Below are 14,855 nucleotides of genomic sequence, written 5' to 3'. Positions count from 1 at the left end.
ACGAGAATATTATATATATCTATTCTATATAAGCCTATATATTAAAGGCAAAATATTCGGTCACCGCCAACCGAAACTAACACTTTAGAAGAAGTGTTATAAATGCATGAAATGTAACCAAATCAATCAAAACAGATAACAAGTACTGTACTTTATCACACTTTTAGAAATATTATGTTTCAATTGATTTGATTTAAATTTCAATTTTATTTTTAACTTTAGAAGTTTTGTACCCTTTCTATTGCTATCTGGCATAAGACAAAACCGCTAAAGTCAACACTCGATACAAGAAAAAGTAGTAGTGTTTAAACGTTTATTTCTATTGTGGGTAATAACTAAGAAATTAGAATATCCGCTTAAGTATAATCATTTGATTCGATCTTCAGAAGAAATAATTTTATTAATTTACTTTCCCGGCTGTTTATAAGTACAATACTAGAAAAGTATATTGATCGGTGACATTTTGACACCAAAAGTATAAAATCCCTTTCAGCATTATTCTTATTAATATTAAAACAGACATATTTTAATTTGAAAATTAGTTTATTATTTAAATTTAAAACAATTTAAATGATAAATTACAATTAAACAATTAAATTTTTATTCGATATTTGGACTATATAATAATATTGTTAGGTCTATCAAGAAGAAATCTCATGCAGAGATGTTTCTGTAAAAAATTAATCTGTGAATTAAAAAATATTATATTAAATAAGTATCTTTTAAATTCTTAAATAACAATATATAAAAATTTTCAAAATATTCAAATAATTACACTTACCCAAAATAATTAATTTAACTGGATATATTGTTGTGGAATTAGAAGGGATTTGACAGTCGTAATAGCCACTGTCATTCAAATTTACGTTTTTTATCTCTAAAATCCAATCGTTGTCAATATTTGTAATTCCGAATCGTTCATCTGAGATCACTTTATTATTTACAACGGTTAACAAAGAATGATCCTTTCTTCTTTTCCAAATCACCTATAAAATAAATTTTTAATGATTTATTGTCATAAATTAAAGAAAACAGTTTCAAAAATTAAGTCGAATTATGTTATAAAATTAAAATTTCGTAGGGTATATTAATACATAAGGTACAGTAAAATCTCCACACCAATGCCTTATCTAATTTTATTAACTGCAATGAACGTTTTAAACCTGTTCAACAGGCCAAGTTTTTAAAATTATGGAATATTGATAACTGTTCTATACAAAAAGAACAGTTAAGAGTATATCTAAAATACAAAATTTAAAAAGGTTTACGCCAATTTACAAATAGAAAAAACACAGAAAATAAAGTATTACCATGTGATATTTCAAATTATTGACAATACAGTGCAATTTTGCCGTATCTCCTATGTAACAAGTGACAGTTTTGGGAGTTTGAGAATCGAACGAAGGAGGACTTCCAATAAATATTGTTTGATTATAGTCATATATTCTAGCTGATTGATTGCTGTCGAAAGCTATAATCATAAAAATAAAAAACAAAGTAATATTATTATTACGTATCTTAAAAATTTTCTGTAAATCTAAATCAAACTTTTCTGAAGTTGTGTTTTCTTAAATCAGACAAATAAATTTTTTATTAACCGAATTTGTCCAAGCGTCATAAATTCTTTTCAGAGTTAAAAATACTTAAATTATTAAACTTTTTTTAAACTTTTAATAATGATGGTTTAATAAACTTTTAATAAATAACACTTATAGCTTGAACATTTTATTTGTTGTCCCATCCAGCACAGCAATAAATATACAATGGCAGACTGAAGATAAGGTCACTTATGAATACAATGATATTGGACAAAAGCTGATGATCATACATTACATACATTATTGAGCATATCTTTGCTGTTCTTTACAATTGAATCCCATATAATGTAACAACACATTCGAGTGCAGTCACAAATATGATATAAACAGGTCCTACTATATACATTAACAAGAATTTATTGAATTGGAAGTGTTACACTATAGAAAACTTTGTATTCAAAGAAATAATAATTTTAATTAAATATTTAATTAATTCAATGTTAAAACTTTAAAAATAAATTTTATCTATTGTAGAGTAATCATCAATTAACTTAAAATGTTAATAAATAAGAGAATTATTGTAATTTTATTTTATTGATGTTAATACTGTTTTATATTATTTCAATAATTAATTGCATCACTGTTATTGATAACGTTGATTTTTTTGTAATTTATTTTATTATTATTTATAATTATTGACTAGATTTTTATTAACATAAAGATCTTTTATTGGTATTAATTTTATTAGTTAAATTATTTAGTATAATAAATAAAGTTTTATTTTATTGATATAATGATTATTTTTATAAATAAAATTTCGATAATAAAAGAAATAAAATGAACTTATTTTAATAATATATAAGTAAGACAGTTTAATGGTTAAAAATAATTTGAATATAATTACATTATTAAAAATTATTTTTATAAGTTTATAACATGATTTTATTAAAAAAATAAAGTTTTATTTTTTATAACTTTTTTATTATTATTTAAAATTAAGTATTTAAAAATGTTACTAAATAATATATATAAATAAATTGTAAATAATTTAAAATATATTTGCTATGAATAAAAATAAAGTAAGATTTCTGATTTAATTCACAAGTTCTAAATTTGTTCTGATATATTTGGATATAAATTTTTGAAAATTGTATTTTGTCATGTAATAACATTTTTTAAAAATTAAATTTATAAAATGTTTTCTGTTTGCTGATGATTTTAAAAATAAAAAGCAAACTTATATTATTTTAAAGTTAGTTTATTATGTTACAAATAATTAATTAAATGATGATAAGAGTAATTGAAAATATTCCAGAATTAAACAAAAACCATTCAATTTTATTTTAAATATTAGATAAATTTTATTAAAAATTGAAATATTCATTATTTATTATTGTTATAAAATATAATATTCAATAAATAAAAAGCAGTTGAAAAAATGTTGATTGTCAATAGCTGAGCTTTAAACGAATTATTTAAAAAAAGTTATAGAAATTTATGAGTTTTTATTATGATAAAAATTAAATTTTATTTTGAAATGGTTACAATGTCATGCTAATTTCAGACAAAAGATTCCTAAGTCCAATCATGCAGATGAAGAGATTTCTTGGCAACAGATAAAATACTACATGTATAGACATATAATTCTATTATTTTTTGGGACATTTAATGGATTGATTATTAACTATACTAAGAATAATGCTCAAGCTAATACATTGAAAGGCAGTTAGTTTGATCATAAAACGAAATAGTATGCCTTTCAGTGTTTTTCTTTATATATCATTTTCTGGCTTGCATTCGGACATCCGCTTATAATTTTCTAATAAACTTACAAATTTAAGCTTTTCAGTAATGATAGATTGGTAAGAACCAGTCTCATACTATAATCTAAACAAGATCGATTGCTTTATCAACTCTGGACCTTTCCTTTATAAGTTATTAACTTTAAATAAGCTTAATTAAGCTGGATACCATATTTAAAATTGAATTTTATATTATCGTGCAACATACTCCTTTTTGCAATTTGTAAAAAGTATTCATAGCTGTAAAGGATTTTTAAAGAAAAAAATTTTAAAGCTAACTATAATGAATTTTATGATCAAATGTTAAGATTTCTTACTTTAGTTTTCAAAGATGAAATGAAATAATTTTATTACTATTTTTTAAAATAAATTATGTTTTAATTATTTATAATGTGTTTATTAATTGATTGGAAGAAAGGCAATTATTTGCTAATGAATCTTTGTTGCCATTTTTGATCTATTCGAGATTGTTTCGTTGTCATTTCTGTCTCTCGTTTTGGAATGCGTTAAAGAAATATTTAGCACTTGAGCATTCCTATAATAGACCTATAGGAAAGGCACGAATGAAAATAGCATGAAGAAAAAACATTGGCAAGAAGATTAAAAGATGATCAAAGTGAAATAGAATTGATTGAAATATTTTGATATAAAATATCTGCTTAGATGACAGGTATTGTGAAATATTGGAGTAAAAAGATAACCTTGTACTATAGCTTTACACATTCCAGTATGAAACATGTTGCTATATTCATGTTGCAATAAATCAAATCTAATCTTTCTCTAAATTACTATGTAAGAATAACATTGTTTTTGCCTACTTACACTTTAACTTAAAAAACATTTTCTTATATATAAAAAAAATCTGAATTGATTTTTGTTTTTGAAACTTGAAAATGTATACAAACGTGAAAAATGCTTATTTAAAATATATAGAAGAAATTTACTTTTAAATTATGATGAGAGTTATGCTTAAAATCATGCTTAAAGCAATGCAAATATTAAGTTATATGTAAATATTAAGATCTATTTTAGTTTATTCGTTCAGAAATAAGCTAGGAAAGTCTCTAAAATGTTAATGATAGAAGCCAAAGAAATTTATCACAGCTCTCAAGGAATGGATACGGACATTGTTTTAAATGAATTAATTAAATGTTTTGAAGAATTTAAATGAAGCAAAGGCCTTATAAAGAACATCATGTACAGTATTAAGCTCTGTGGACAGACACAATTCATAAAACATTGGATGGTAACCTTTTAGTTTATATATTTATCTTAAGGCTTTGCTAATATTTTGTTTGTAAATATTTGTAAACTGTCTTCTGATAAATAAAAAACTTCTTGTATCCTTACCTTCTCTTGATGGCAGGTTTAGGAACTAATAAATTATACCACTGTAACCAAAGCACTGTGTCTTAATATATATGATTATATACATATGTTAATCATATAGGAAAATGGTTCATCATAAATAATTTAAATAAAATATGGCTTTGATTATATTTTTTTGATTGGAAGTAAAAATGTATAGAGAGTTTAACATTTTTATAAATTATATTATAGTAAGAATATTTACATATAGTTAAATTATTAACTCAAAGCCACCCTGGACCTATCAGCATTAAGGCACAGTGCTTGGCTGTGCTTTATATTCCAATCAGTTGAAGCGTAGACAAATTTATTCTCAAAATTATTCGGATATTTCATCCATTTCTGTCTTATTATTAATAAACTGTAGTCACTGAACTTCTAAACAGATGTCTCAAATGACACACGCCCAGGTAAATGTCCTTCATCAGTTTTAAACGAAGCAGCTGAAGATTCGTCAATGGATGTATTGGAATTGATATCCAGAGCTGTAGAAACCACTCGAATTGGTGAAGGACGGCATGGACTCCTAAATGGACCAGGATCTGAGCAGTAGGCTGAATAACGAGATGTACGAGCGGGTGACGAGCCTAAGGAAGTTGATGGAATGGTGCAGGTGAGGGAAAGGTGAGGATAGAGAAAGAGAAGTGCAAAGCATCAGAAGCAGAAGTGCTACTAAAATGTGCAAAAATTTAATTATTTATTTCTTAAATAAATAATATCAGAAGGAAATATTTTGTCAAATGATAAGAACGGAGATTATTTTTACATTAAATTTTAATTTAATCCTAATAATCACTAATTTCTTGTAAAAATCTAAAAGTAATAATTTTGTCTTTAATTTTTTGACTATAGAATATTATTTTACATATATTAGAGAAAAATATTTAATTAATAAACATTATCTTAATGGAAAGAAGAATAAATACATAAAAATTTATATATTGATCAATTTTGATTTTATATTTAATAATTTTTAAATAGAAATAATAAGCAAATTAATTAAACATTTTATTTACTTCAAACTGACTTCTATGAAAAGAAGATAAATATAAAACATTTTAAAAATTTATGTTAAAGCTGAATCAGCATCAATACTGTATTTGTTTCCATACTAGAAAATTCTAATTGTAGGGAAATTTCATTATTTCCAAGATCTTTCACTAATAAGCTATAAACATTATATAGTAGGTCTATTAATTTCAGCTTAAACATTCTTCCTTTAAGGATAGTGCATGACTACATTTTGGAAGAATGATGTGAATTACTCTCAAAGGAGCTTTAATCTTTAATCAAGGTGATGTTTTTATTATTGAAAATCTTGGAAATAATCAAACTTCATTCCAAATAAAATTTTCCCTTACTAAATACTAGTTATGAAGTTTTACTTCAGCAAATTATAGTTATGTATTTATGAAATTTGAAATTAAATATAATTATCATTATATTATAAACAAATAAATATTATTCCTTCTGATAATGTATTATTAACACAAATAAAATTTTTTGAGTTCTATCTAATTAAAGCATTTAACAAGCAGCCTTAGATTCCACTAATTGTTTGAAGTTCTAATGTCAAAATAAAAATATCAACAATCCATTAGTGCAGGAAAAAAAAAAANAAAGTTTTAATATGTTTTTTATTCTATTCATAAATTTTATAAAGCAATTTTAATAATTCTGAAATAAATTGACATAAACTTGATATGTGAGAATTTAATTATTGCAAAAATGCAAAATAATTTTATATATAATTACATTTAATTTGTCCTTTCTTTTATTAATTTTAAATTTTAATTTTATGGCAATAAAGTTAATCACAGAGTTGTTTTACTCTTATTATATAAACTTTATAGAATTAAATTTTATAAACATTTTTACCAAAAAAATTGTACATAGATTCTTTATGTTTTTACCATAATTTAAAATATAAATTTTGAAATAAATTAAATATTTGTATAAATAAATCAAATGAAATTTTCTGGACGGATTAATACATTATAAAAATTAATATTTTAAATCTTTTTTAAACAATGTGTGATATGTTAGAGAACTGATTATCACATTCACTATTTTAAAAATAAATGACTAAGGCAGTTTGGAAAAGTTTGTGCATTCGATCGCAAATATTCTTAAAGTATTGATCATCTTTTGTACTTCTTAAAGTATTGATCATTCTTAATCAGCAAATTTTAACAATGAATTATCTGCATTATGAAGTGTTGAAAGTATAAACTTAAAATTTTAAGGCACGTAATTATTATTGAACTTATTACATAAGGTTATGTTATTTTTAGAAGTTTTGAACTAAAATATGGATCCTATATTTTTGAAAAAAATAACAACTGAAGGGAAAATTGATAATCGATGAGGCATAGACTTCGATGTTTTTGTTTTAAATGTATAAAAGCTTAAACCTCTTATTCTTTTCTACATAATATCTTCAAAAATTATAGTTATTTAGTATGAGAAATATGGAAAACGAAGAGTGCATAATTTTCTTTTAGTAAAATAGTATAAATGCTATTCTATTAGTTTATATGAATTTATACACTGGTTAATTGATTTATAATTCTAATAATATTTTGTTTTCGATTTTTAGCGGTTTTTTTTTCTTTTGAATAGATAGATCTGTATAGATAAACTGTAAAAATCTGAAGTCTCAAATACTATCAACTGGACGGTGGTATATCAGAACGATATTCACTATGGGGTGCATCTAAACGAACACTAGATGCAGGAGACGATTCGTGACGAGTAACAATTATTGTTATGTTAGATTTTGTACCTATGCTGTCCGATGGTGCACTGCTTGCTCTCCTGTTCTGTGCCCTCCAAAGAAGAGATCTAACGTGTCCTTTTGTGCCAGTATGTACAGCATCCACACTCAGACTACGAGGTATGGGATGACGCCACCAATCATTAGGGTCTGATAGTAATGTTCTATTTTCTGGCCTATGAAACTCATTTAGAGAGTAGAGCTTGTGAGTGATGTCTTTTCCGATGAGGTTATACATGATGATATCCAAAAATTGATTATTCTTTAAAACTTGACGTATTCGACGTCTCTGCCAGCATAGTAATCGACACGGTTCTAAAGCTGTCACAGTTACCTGCAAGATAATAAAATTATTAAAACTTTGATAAATATAAAGACACGCTAAAAATAAACTAACTTCAAAGTACGATAATTTACGAAAAACTTCGTTATTTAGCTTTATTTATAAACATACATTAACATAACTATAAATTTTCAAAAATAGGTACACAAAACTGTTAAAGTGTATTATATTTTATATTATTTGAATAATATAAAAATATATTTCTATCTTTTCCTTAAGAGTCAAGCAAAATAAATGTTTTATAAGTCTATTTTTATGTTTTTAGCAGAACTTTAAAAACGTAAAATAATTTTTTTTCCATTTTACGGAATTTTATGGAAATTTTCGTGACAAATACAATATTATATTATTGTAAGAATTTATAACAAGACATTCCAGTTTTATATAAAAAAGTCAAATAAAAAATATGACAATTTCGTAAACGAAAATAATGTGAATTTTTTTATACGAAAAATACTGAACCTATAAAAAATCAGCTTCTTGAAACTCTTTACAACGTTTTTTTCTACACATTTCCTTGTTTAAACACGATGCAAGTTAAATTAACAATTAATTAATTCTTGACTTTCCAGTACAATCTGTTCATAAAATTGAAGGAAAAAAAGTCAAAGATACAATCGTGTTCTGTCGTAAAATGAAAATAAAGGCAATAATAATTATGTTGCCATTCTTATTTTGTTTCAATCGATTAATTGATGAAATCAGACTTTCTTTTAATTTACTACTTTGTTTCGTTTAATTAACGTCGGAGAAAGTCGTTTCTCATTAAATTGAATTAATATTTATATATGAATCAAGCTGCGATTGCCAATTTTAACGATGGGTTTGTTATAAATTACCTGTCTTAATGATCACGATTTTTATTCTCTGTTTAAACTATTTAAAACACAAAAGACATAAATCTTGTTGAAATTACTGACATTCAGAACAAAAAGAAAAACCTATATTTTCAAATTCGTCATGGTTTTACAAGATTTATAATTATAATAAAAGTATTTATAATTATTTTTTAAAATTGTATTATATACTGGCATATATAATTTTGTATAATTTATTTATTTTATTTATATATTTAATATATTAGCTAATTTATAAATTAATTTTAGACTTAAAACTCTAACACTTGCTTAAATAAATTATTTTATTTATGAAGTTTGTCATTTTATTAATAGTAAATTTTTATAACATAATAACAAAATTCCGTCTTTATTAATTTAATCTAATAACGATAAAGAATTTATTGTTATTATTAAAATTATTTCATTTTATTAAAGTATTTGATTTCTCAACATAGTCTTATTTACACAGGAAATGTCTTCAAGGAATTTTAAATTTTCTCACACAAAATTTATGACAATACAAGTATAATTAGACAAATTTGCATTTAGATTTTCAGGCAATCAAATAGCAATTAGATGATAATGTATGATTTTAACTATGTTTCCGCTTCAGTTAACAGCATATGATTTAAAATATATGACTCTAAACCACGATATAGAAATTTAGTTAGATAAAATTAAATATATTATTTCTTGGTAGACTGAACATTAAATTTAATGTGCCCACAATACCTGAAACTTCGCAATTTTTTTTAACAAAAAGAATTAAATATTTCATTTTATTCCAAATAAAAACCTGAGTTTAGTTAAAGAATTATATCAGCAGAACTTACGTAAGATTGTTTAAATATGATGAAAAAATAATTTTTCTTACAAACAGATATACAACTAACATTAAATAAATAATGTAACTAACAAAGTAAACAATTTATTTATTTTTTTTTACATGAGCAACCCGCTCATGTACTTAGTTTTCTTACAGAAAAATTTTTCTATATTTTGTAAATGTAATATGAGTGATTAAATTAATACGCATTTCTTAACTGATAAAGCTTTTTCTTCTGTAAGTATATGCGTTTACTATATTTATATGGCAACATTACAGATTTAAAACATGTATAACTTACATATGTATATAAGAATATGTTATCGCATATGCTGGCATATAAGTTGGCCTCACGATTTTCAGCTCAGTATTTTAGTTTAGATTTATATTTATCGTATACAGACTCCAAAAATGTTACTCTATCGGTAGGCTAGAATTGAAATGTGGATATGATATATGTAAACATATGGAGAAAACGTATAATAAGGCGACACTTTCATCGAGACACTAATCATAATACCTTTCAATATAGTATATGTATATTGTTAGCTCATATAAAATAGGGATATAGTTATAAGATCTACATAGGATACCAAGTAATCGTTAAAATTTTCAGTGTTACTTTGATAAGATCTACCGATAAACCTATTCAAGTCAATTAATATCTCTTATAAAACATTAATAGCTTATTTAGTACAGTATCACAATAGTACCACTATGTACTGTACGGTATAGAATAATAGAATACTGTAGTATAGGCTACCTTTCGTTTAAACTTCCGCCATCTGCATCAGTGATGTATTGCTGGCGTATCAGCTGTTGAAAACAGCGTGTGGTGTAGTATTCATTTATACTGAATTTTATTATATTAATATGTTATATATGTTTATGTTAGTTAAATAAGTTCGTCAAACACGAGGTTTAGTTGGAAATGATGTGTGCGCGTGTGTTACTTTTTTCAATATATATACTGCAGTACTGTGCTGTGTATATAGGCTATATATATAATTATATGGTCCAAAAGTACACTTTAAATAAAGTCAAACTTTACTGTGAATTTTAAATGAACAAATGATTTGATAGACTTTTACAATGCAATAGTAGTACTAGCATTGTTATTGTCATTGCCAACGATCAGTAATTTGTGCTTAAAAAAGCTAATTCATAAAATTTTAAAAAATGAAATTAATTTAATTAAAATATTGACATGAATTCATACTTATAAATTTATTTATCTATTCGTTAACAACTTTGTTAAAGTTAGAGATTCATTATTTAAAAAAAAATGAACAACACAAAATAATAGTCCAAATTATCGAATTAACGAGGTTTTAAGAAAAAGTAACATATTTTTAAGTTCTTAATGCGTACATGATTTTTGTTTTTTTGCGATATAAAATTAAAACAGTTATTTATTTATTTATTAGAAGCCTTTTAATGTTTTTTGATAATTTTATGATTATTAAATTTAAATGCTAAATCACCAATCAAAGCTATAAAAATAAAATATTAAAATTAGATTATTCAAAAGTAACGATATATATTTTTTCTTTTCTCTAGAAACAAACAAATTTCGTTATTATTAATATTTAATTTTTCATTTCATAATTTTTAATTAATAAAAAGTAAATATATATACTGTATATATTTTTCCGTACATAATAATTATTTTTGTTAATAGTTTAAAGAGATGGCGAAATGAAAATGTAAAATTTAATTCTAATTGTGAAATAAATAATTGTGAAATAAATTTTTATATTAGTTACTCGACTCTATAAAAGAGGGCATTTTTTTCCTGTTGAAAGTATTGCTTATTATAGGAGTAAAGTACTCTGTAATTTTCCTAAAACTTAATGTTATTTCAAATTAGTTATTGACTTGATGATGTTCATCGCAAATTCATAGGAATCTATTATTATGTCTTCATGATATAACCAACCATTTTCCTATAATCAATTTTTCTAACTTTGCAATCTCCATAATAGGCCTATAAATCTAATTTAACTGTAAAGATAGTTTAAACTACTTCAAACCGTATCAAGATATTATATTATAATGTCAAAAGTTCTTAGAATTTGATAAATTCTATAAATTATTACCATATTAATCAAAAACATCACAGGTGATAAAGTTTTTAAGTCATTAACTGCACGTGAGTAGTGTTTTAAATTCAAATTGCTTTTAAGACTGTTATAAACCTGTATATCTGTGTGTCTTTATTAATTTAATATTTTATCTACAGTATATCTCAGAATTATACATTAAATTTTACTTTTAATAATTGTATTGCTTATAAATAAATATATTTGGAATAAGATGACTATAACCTGCATTATTTTATTGATAGTATAAACTTAGAAAAACTCAAATATAATATAATAGATTACATTATTTTTCTAAAAAATAAGTCCAATTGAACAGAAATTAATTAAGATTAAGGTTATATTAATTTATGTAATATAATGAACGTATAGAACTGATTAGATCAGGTATCAATATATATTACAACAATTGTATCAGATTCAATAACACATAATATGAATCGATAACTGCTCAAATTGTTACAATGTAAGCTAATTCGTATAAGTGTATAAGCTTTATTAACATTAAAATTTATAAGAAATTTATTCGTACTTGAGATATAAGAAGTTACTATTAATATGATAAATTTATTATTCAATACTATATAACACAACTCTTCTAAAACTATTAAGATCTACGGACTCCTTCAAAATATCAAAAAATGTTTGCAGACTCCTATATATATGTGTGTATATATATATATATATTCATTTTATCTGTATACATAAATAAAAATACAGTTTATATTGAACAGGTAAATGCATTAAGTAATGCACAAGAATATAAAGAACCAGAACTTATATTATGCTTTATAGTAAAAGTTAGTACATTTGTAAGTTGCTTTCCTTTACCTGAGCGTGTAAACGATTCATACGCGGTAAGTATAAACATGAATTGTGGTGTGGATTGAACGCACGCTACATCTTGTATACATTCTAATCGTATCAAAACTAATCAATAGTTTATTCTAATAAAACGTATCATGATTCTATCGGTATATTTTAAGGGAAATAAACGTAAATTACTAGATACTTTTTGACTTTTATGGATCCTTTGGAACTGGTCTGAGATACATACGGGTTTGAACCCCATTTTGGGACCCAAATGATAAAGATAAACAACTTAATTTTGTATTTGCTAATATTCTAGTTTAAGATAAATTGATATCTGTAAAATGTTTTAGAATACAGAATATTTTCTAAATGTAATTTAAGTCATCAAGATCTGTATATCTCTGAACAATAAAACATTTTAAATAATAGGATTTTAGGACTAATTTGTAAGCGAATTTCAAGAAAAATATCATTAAACATTTTAAAATTATTATTATTATTATTATTTTTGAAGAAGAAAGTTGCTGAATTGCAAAAGAAATATGATTATGAATTTTCATGAAAGGTTATATGCATGTAATGTGGAAACTGAGATTAAGTGTTTTGATATGCAACAATTCTTCTAGTATTAATATGAAAGTGCAGTGTTACATCATAGACAATATTGCTGAAGTTTCGGGTTCGGTATAAGTCATCACATTTATAAGAGATCTGATACTGCTTTTTGTATTAAACGACTCAAACTCTTACCTAACGCTTTACTTTATGATAATTATACAACGAGATCGGCTATTGTTCAAAATAAATATAAATAATAGATATTTTAAATGTATTAATAATAATCATAAATAAACTTACAAAAATTTAATTTTTAGTTGGTTTTTTTAAGTTAATGCCAAATATATTTTATGTAATTTATTTAAATTATATTTAAAAGAAAAATCTTAAGTATAAATCGAACATGTTAGATAATTCGAATATTTCCTCTGGATCTTTGAGTTTCGTATAGAAGTAATGTAAAAAACTCCTCTTTAATTCGAACATTTTTTTTGGTTAATTCAAAGTAAAATTTTGAGGAGTTTGCAAAAAATCACTCGCAATATTGAGAAAAATATTTGCTTAGACACTAACGTTGGCAACGTTGATTGGAACATTTCACAGCACAATAATCAGCTCATTTCTTAGCTTCCACTTACTTAAAGATATTCCTTTTAGTTTGAAGACGGTATTTTGAAGGACAGGGAAACGTAAGTGAAGCTGTCTTTCAGACCTTGAATAAGCACGAGAAATTCACTTTAACAAGCAAAATACAATAAAAACAATCCAAAACTTAAAGCTAATACTGTAATAAATTATTTGTAATTTATCGTTACAATATTATAATGCCAATATTCAACTTTGTCTAATTCAAACATTTGAATAATTCGATTTTTTTTTGTTTTTTTTTGAGGCGGTCCGTTCAACTTTTAATTATTGGGCTGCAATTTGAAAAATTTGTAGACCTATAATTTCCACTGTCGTCCGTCTGTCCGTCCTTCGTTATTCACTAAACGGTATTAGATGGGTGAAAGACGAGACCAGATATAGAAAGATTTGGGGTAGAAGAACCCGATTAACAATACACAAACCTCCAATGTAAACCAGAAACCATGTTATTTTAATTCAAACATTTTCACCTGAAAGAAGTTACATAGATGACCGGCATGACTTTATTGCTAAAAGGAAAAGTATGATGTACAGGCACAAGACAGTACTAATTAGAGATGAAGCTTATATATTTTAAATTAAATAAATTTAAAAAATATGATTAAAAATTGCAGCCCGGCATTGTAATAATGTCACAATAAATAATTGCTAGTTTAATTTATATCGTTATACTGTATAAAATTAGATTATTTCTATTTACTTTTTAAATTTATGATGTTTTAAAGATTCAATCATCTTTGTCTTTTATTTATTTCATTCCCACTAAATTCGAGAAAATATTACACAGGAAATTTTTGTTTATACAGGGATACCAATATTCTTTATTTGCCTATCCCTTCCAAAACTATATTTAATTCGCTCTTAGGTCTCTTTCTATGCTGATGCAAAATAAGAGTAAATTATGAGTAAGAGGAAATGAAATAATCAAACAGGAATTAATAACATTTCTTTCATTTAAGCATAAATTAAAATTAAATATTGTACATTTTAATTTACTAAACTGTAAAGGTTTTTAAACATATATTATAATATAAATAAATAAATTTGTTCATTGATTCCCAAACGATTCCTAGGATAGAGACCAGGTTAGGAACTTGTCTGTAGAATTGTATTGTTGTATATTAGCTTAATGATTACATAGATAATGTATATTTAGGCAAGATGTTTTACATTTTTAATTTCTTAATTTATTAAAAAAATTCATTTTAATAGAAATTTAAAAAATTTAATTATAAATATAAA

At 24.2% G+C, this 14,855-nt stretch overlaps 1 protein-coding gene and 1 long non-coding RNA gene across 4 annotated transcripts in view; both read right to left on the bottom strand.

Moving 5' to 3' along the window:
* Nucleotides 1–603: 603 nt before the first annotated feature.
* LOC111629295 lies at nucleotides 604–1,438 on the bottom strand. The gene is made up of 3 exons (XR_002757311.1): nucleotides 1,311–1,438; nucleotides 782–986; nucleotides 604–685 (listed from the first exon to the last, which is right to left on the bottom strand). It is a non-coding gene; the product is annotated as an uncharacterized LOC111629295 (long non-coding RNA).
* Nucleotides 1,439–2,975: 1,537 nt separating this feature from the next.
* The window catches only part of LOC111629296 (blood vessel epicardial substance-like), an 82,439-nt gene continuing 70,559 nt past the window's right edge, over nucleotides 2,976–14,855 (bottom strand). For 2 of the 3 annotated variants that reach the window (XM_023373179.1, XM_023373180.1), the window contains exons 4-5: nucleotides 7,494–7,818; nucleotides 2,976–5,295 (exon numbers count right to left, since the gene is read on the bottom strand). In XM_023373179.1, coding sequence (XP_023228947.1) covers nucleotides 5,087–5,295; nucleotides 7,494–7,818 — 534 coding nt within the window. In that variant the 3' untranslated portion in view covers nucleotides 2,976–5,086. Of the gene's footprint in view, nucleotides 5,296–6,656; nucleotides 7,819–14,855 lie in introns of those variants that run through there. The other variant, XM_023373181.1, reaches the window with a different exon arrangement.

Source organism: Centruroides sculpturatus, unplaced genomic scaffold (genome assembly GCF_000671375.1).
Source record: "Centruroides sculpturatus isolate CEXI.00-Female unplaced genomic scaffold, Cexi_2.0 scaffold450, whole genome shotgun sequence".
NCBI lineage: Eukaryota > Metazoa > Arthropoda > Arachnida > Scorpiones > Buthidae > Centruroides > Centruroides sculpturatus.
Note: the sequence above shows the minus strand (reverse complement) of the source record. Positions and strands in the feature narration are given on the sequence as shown.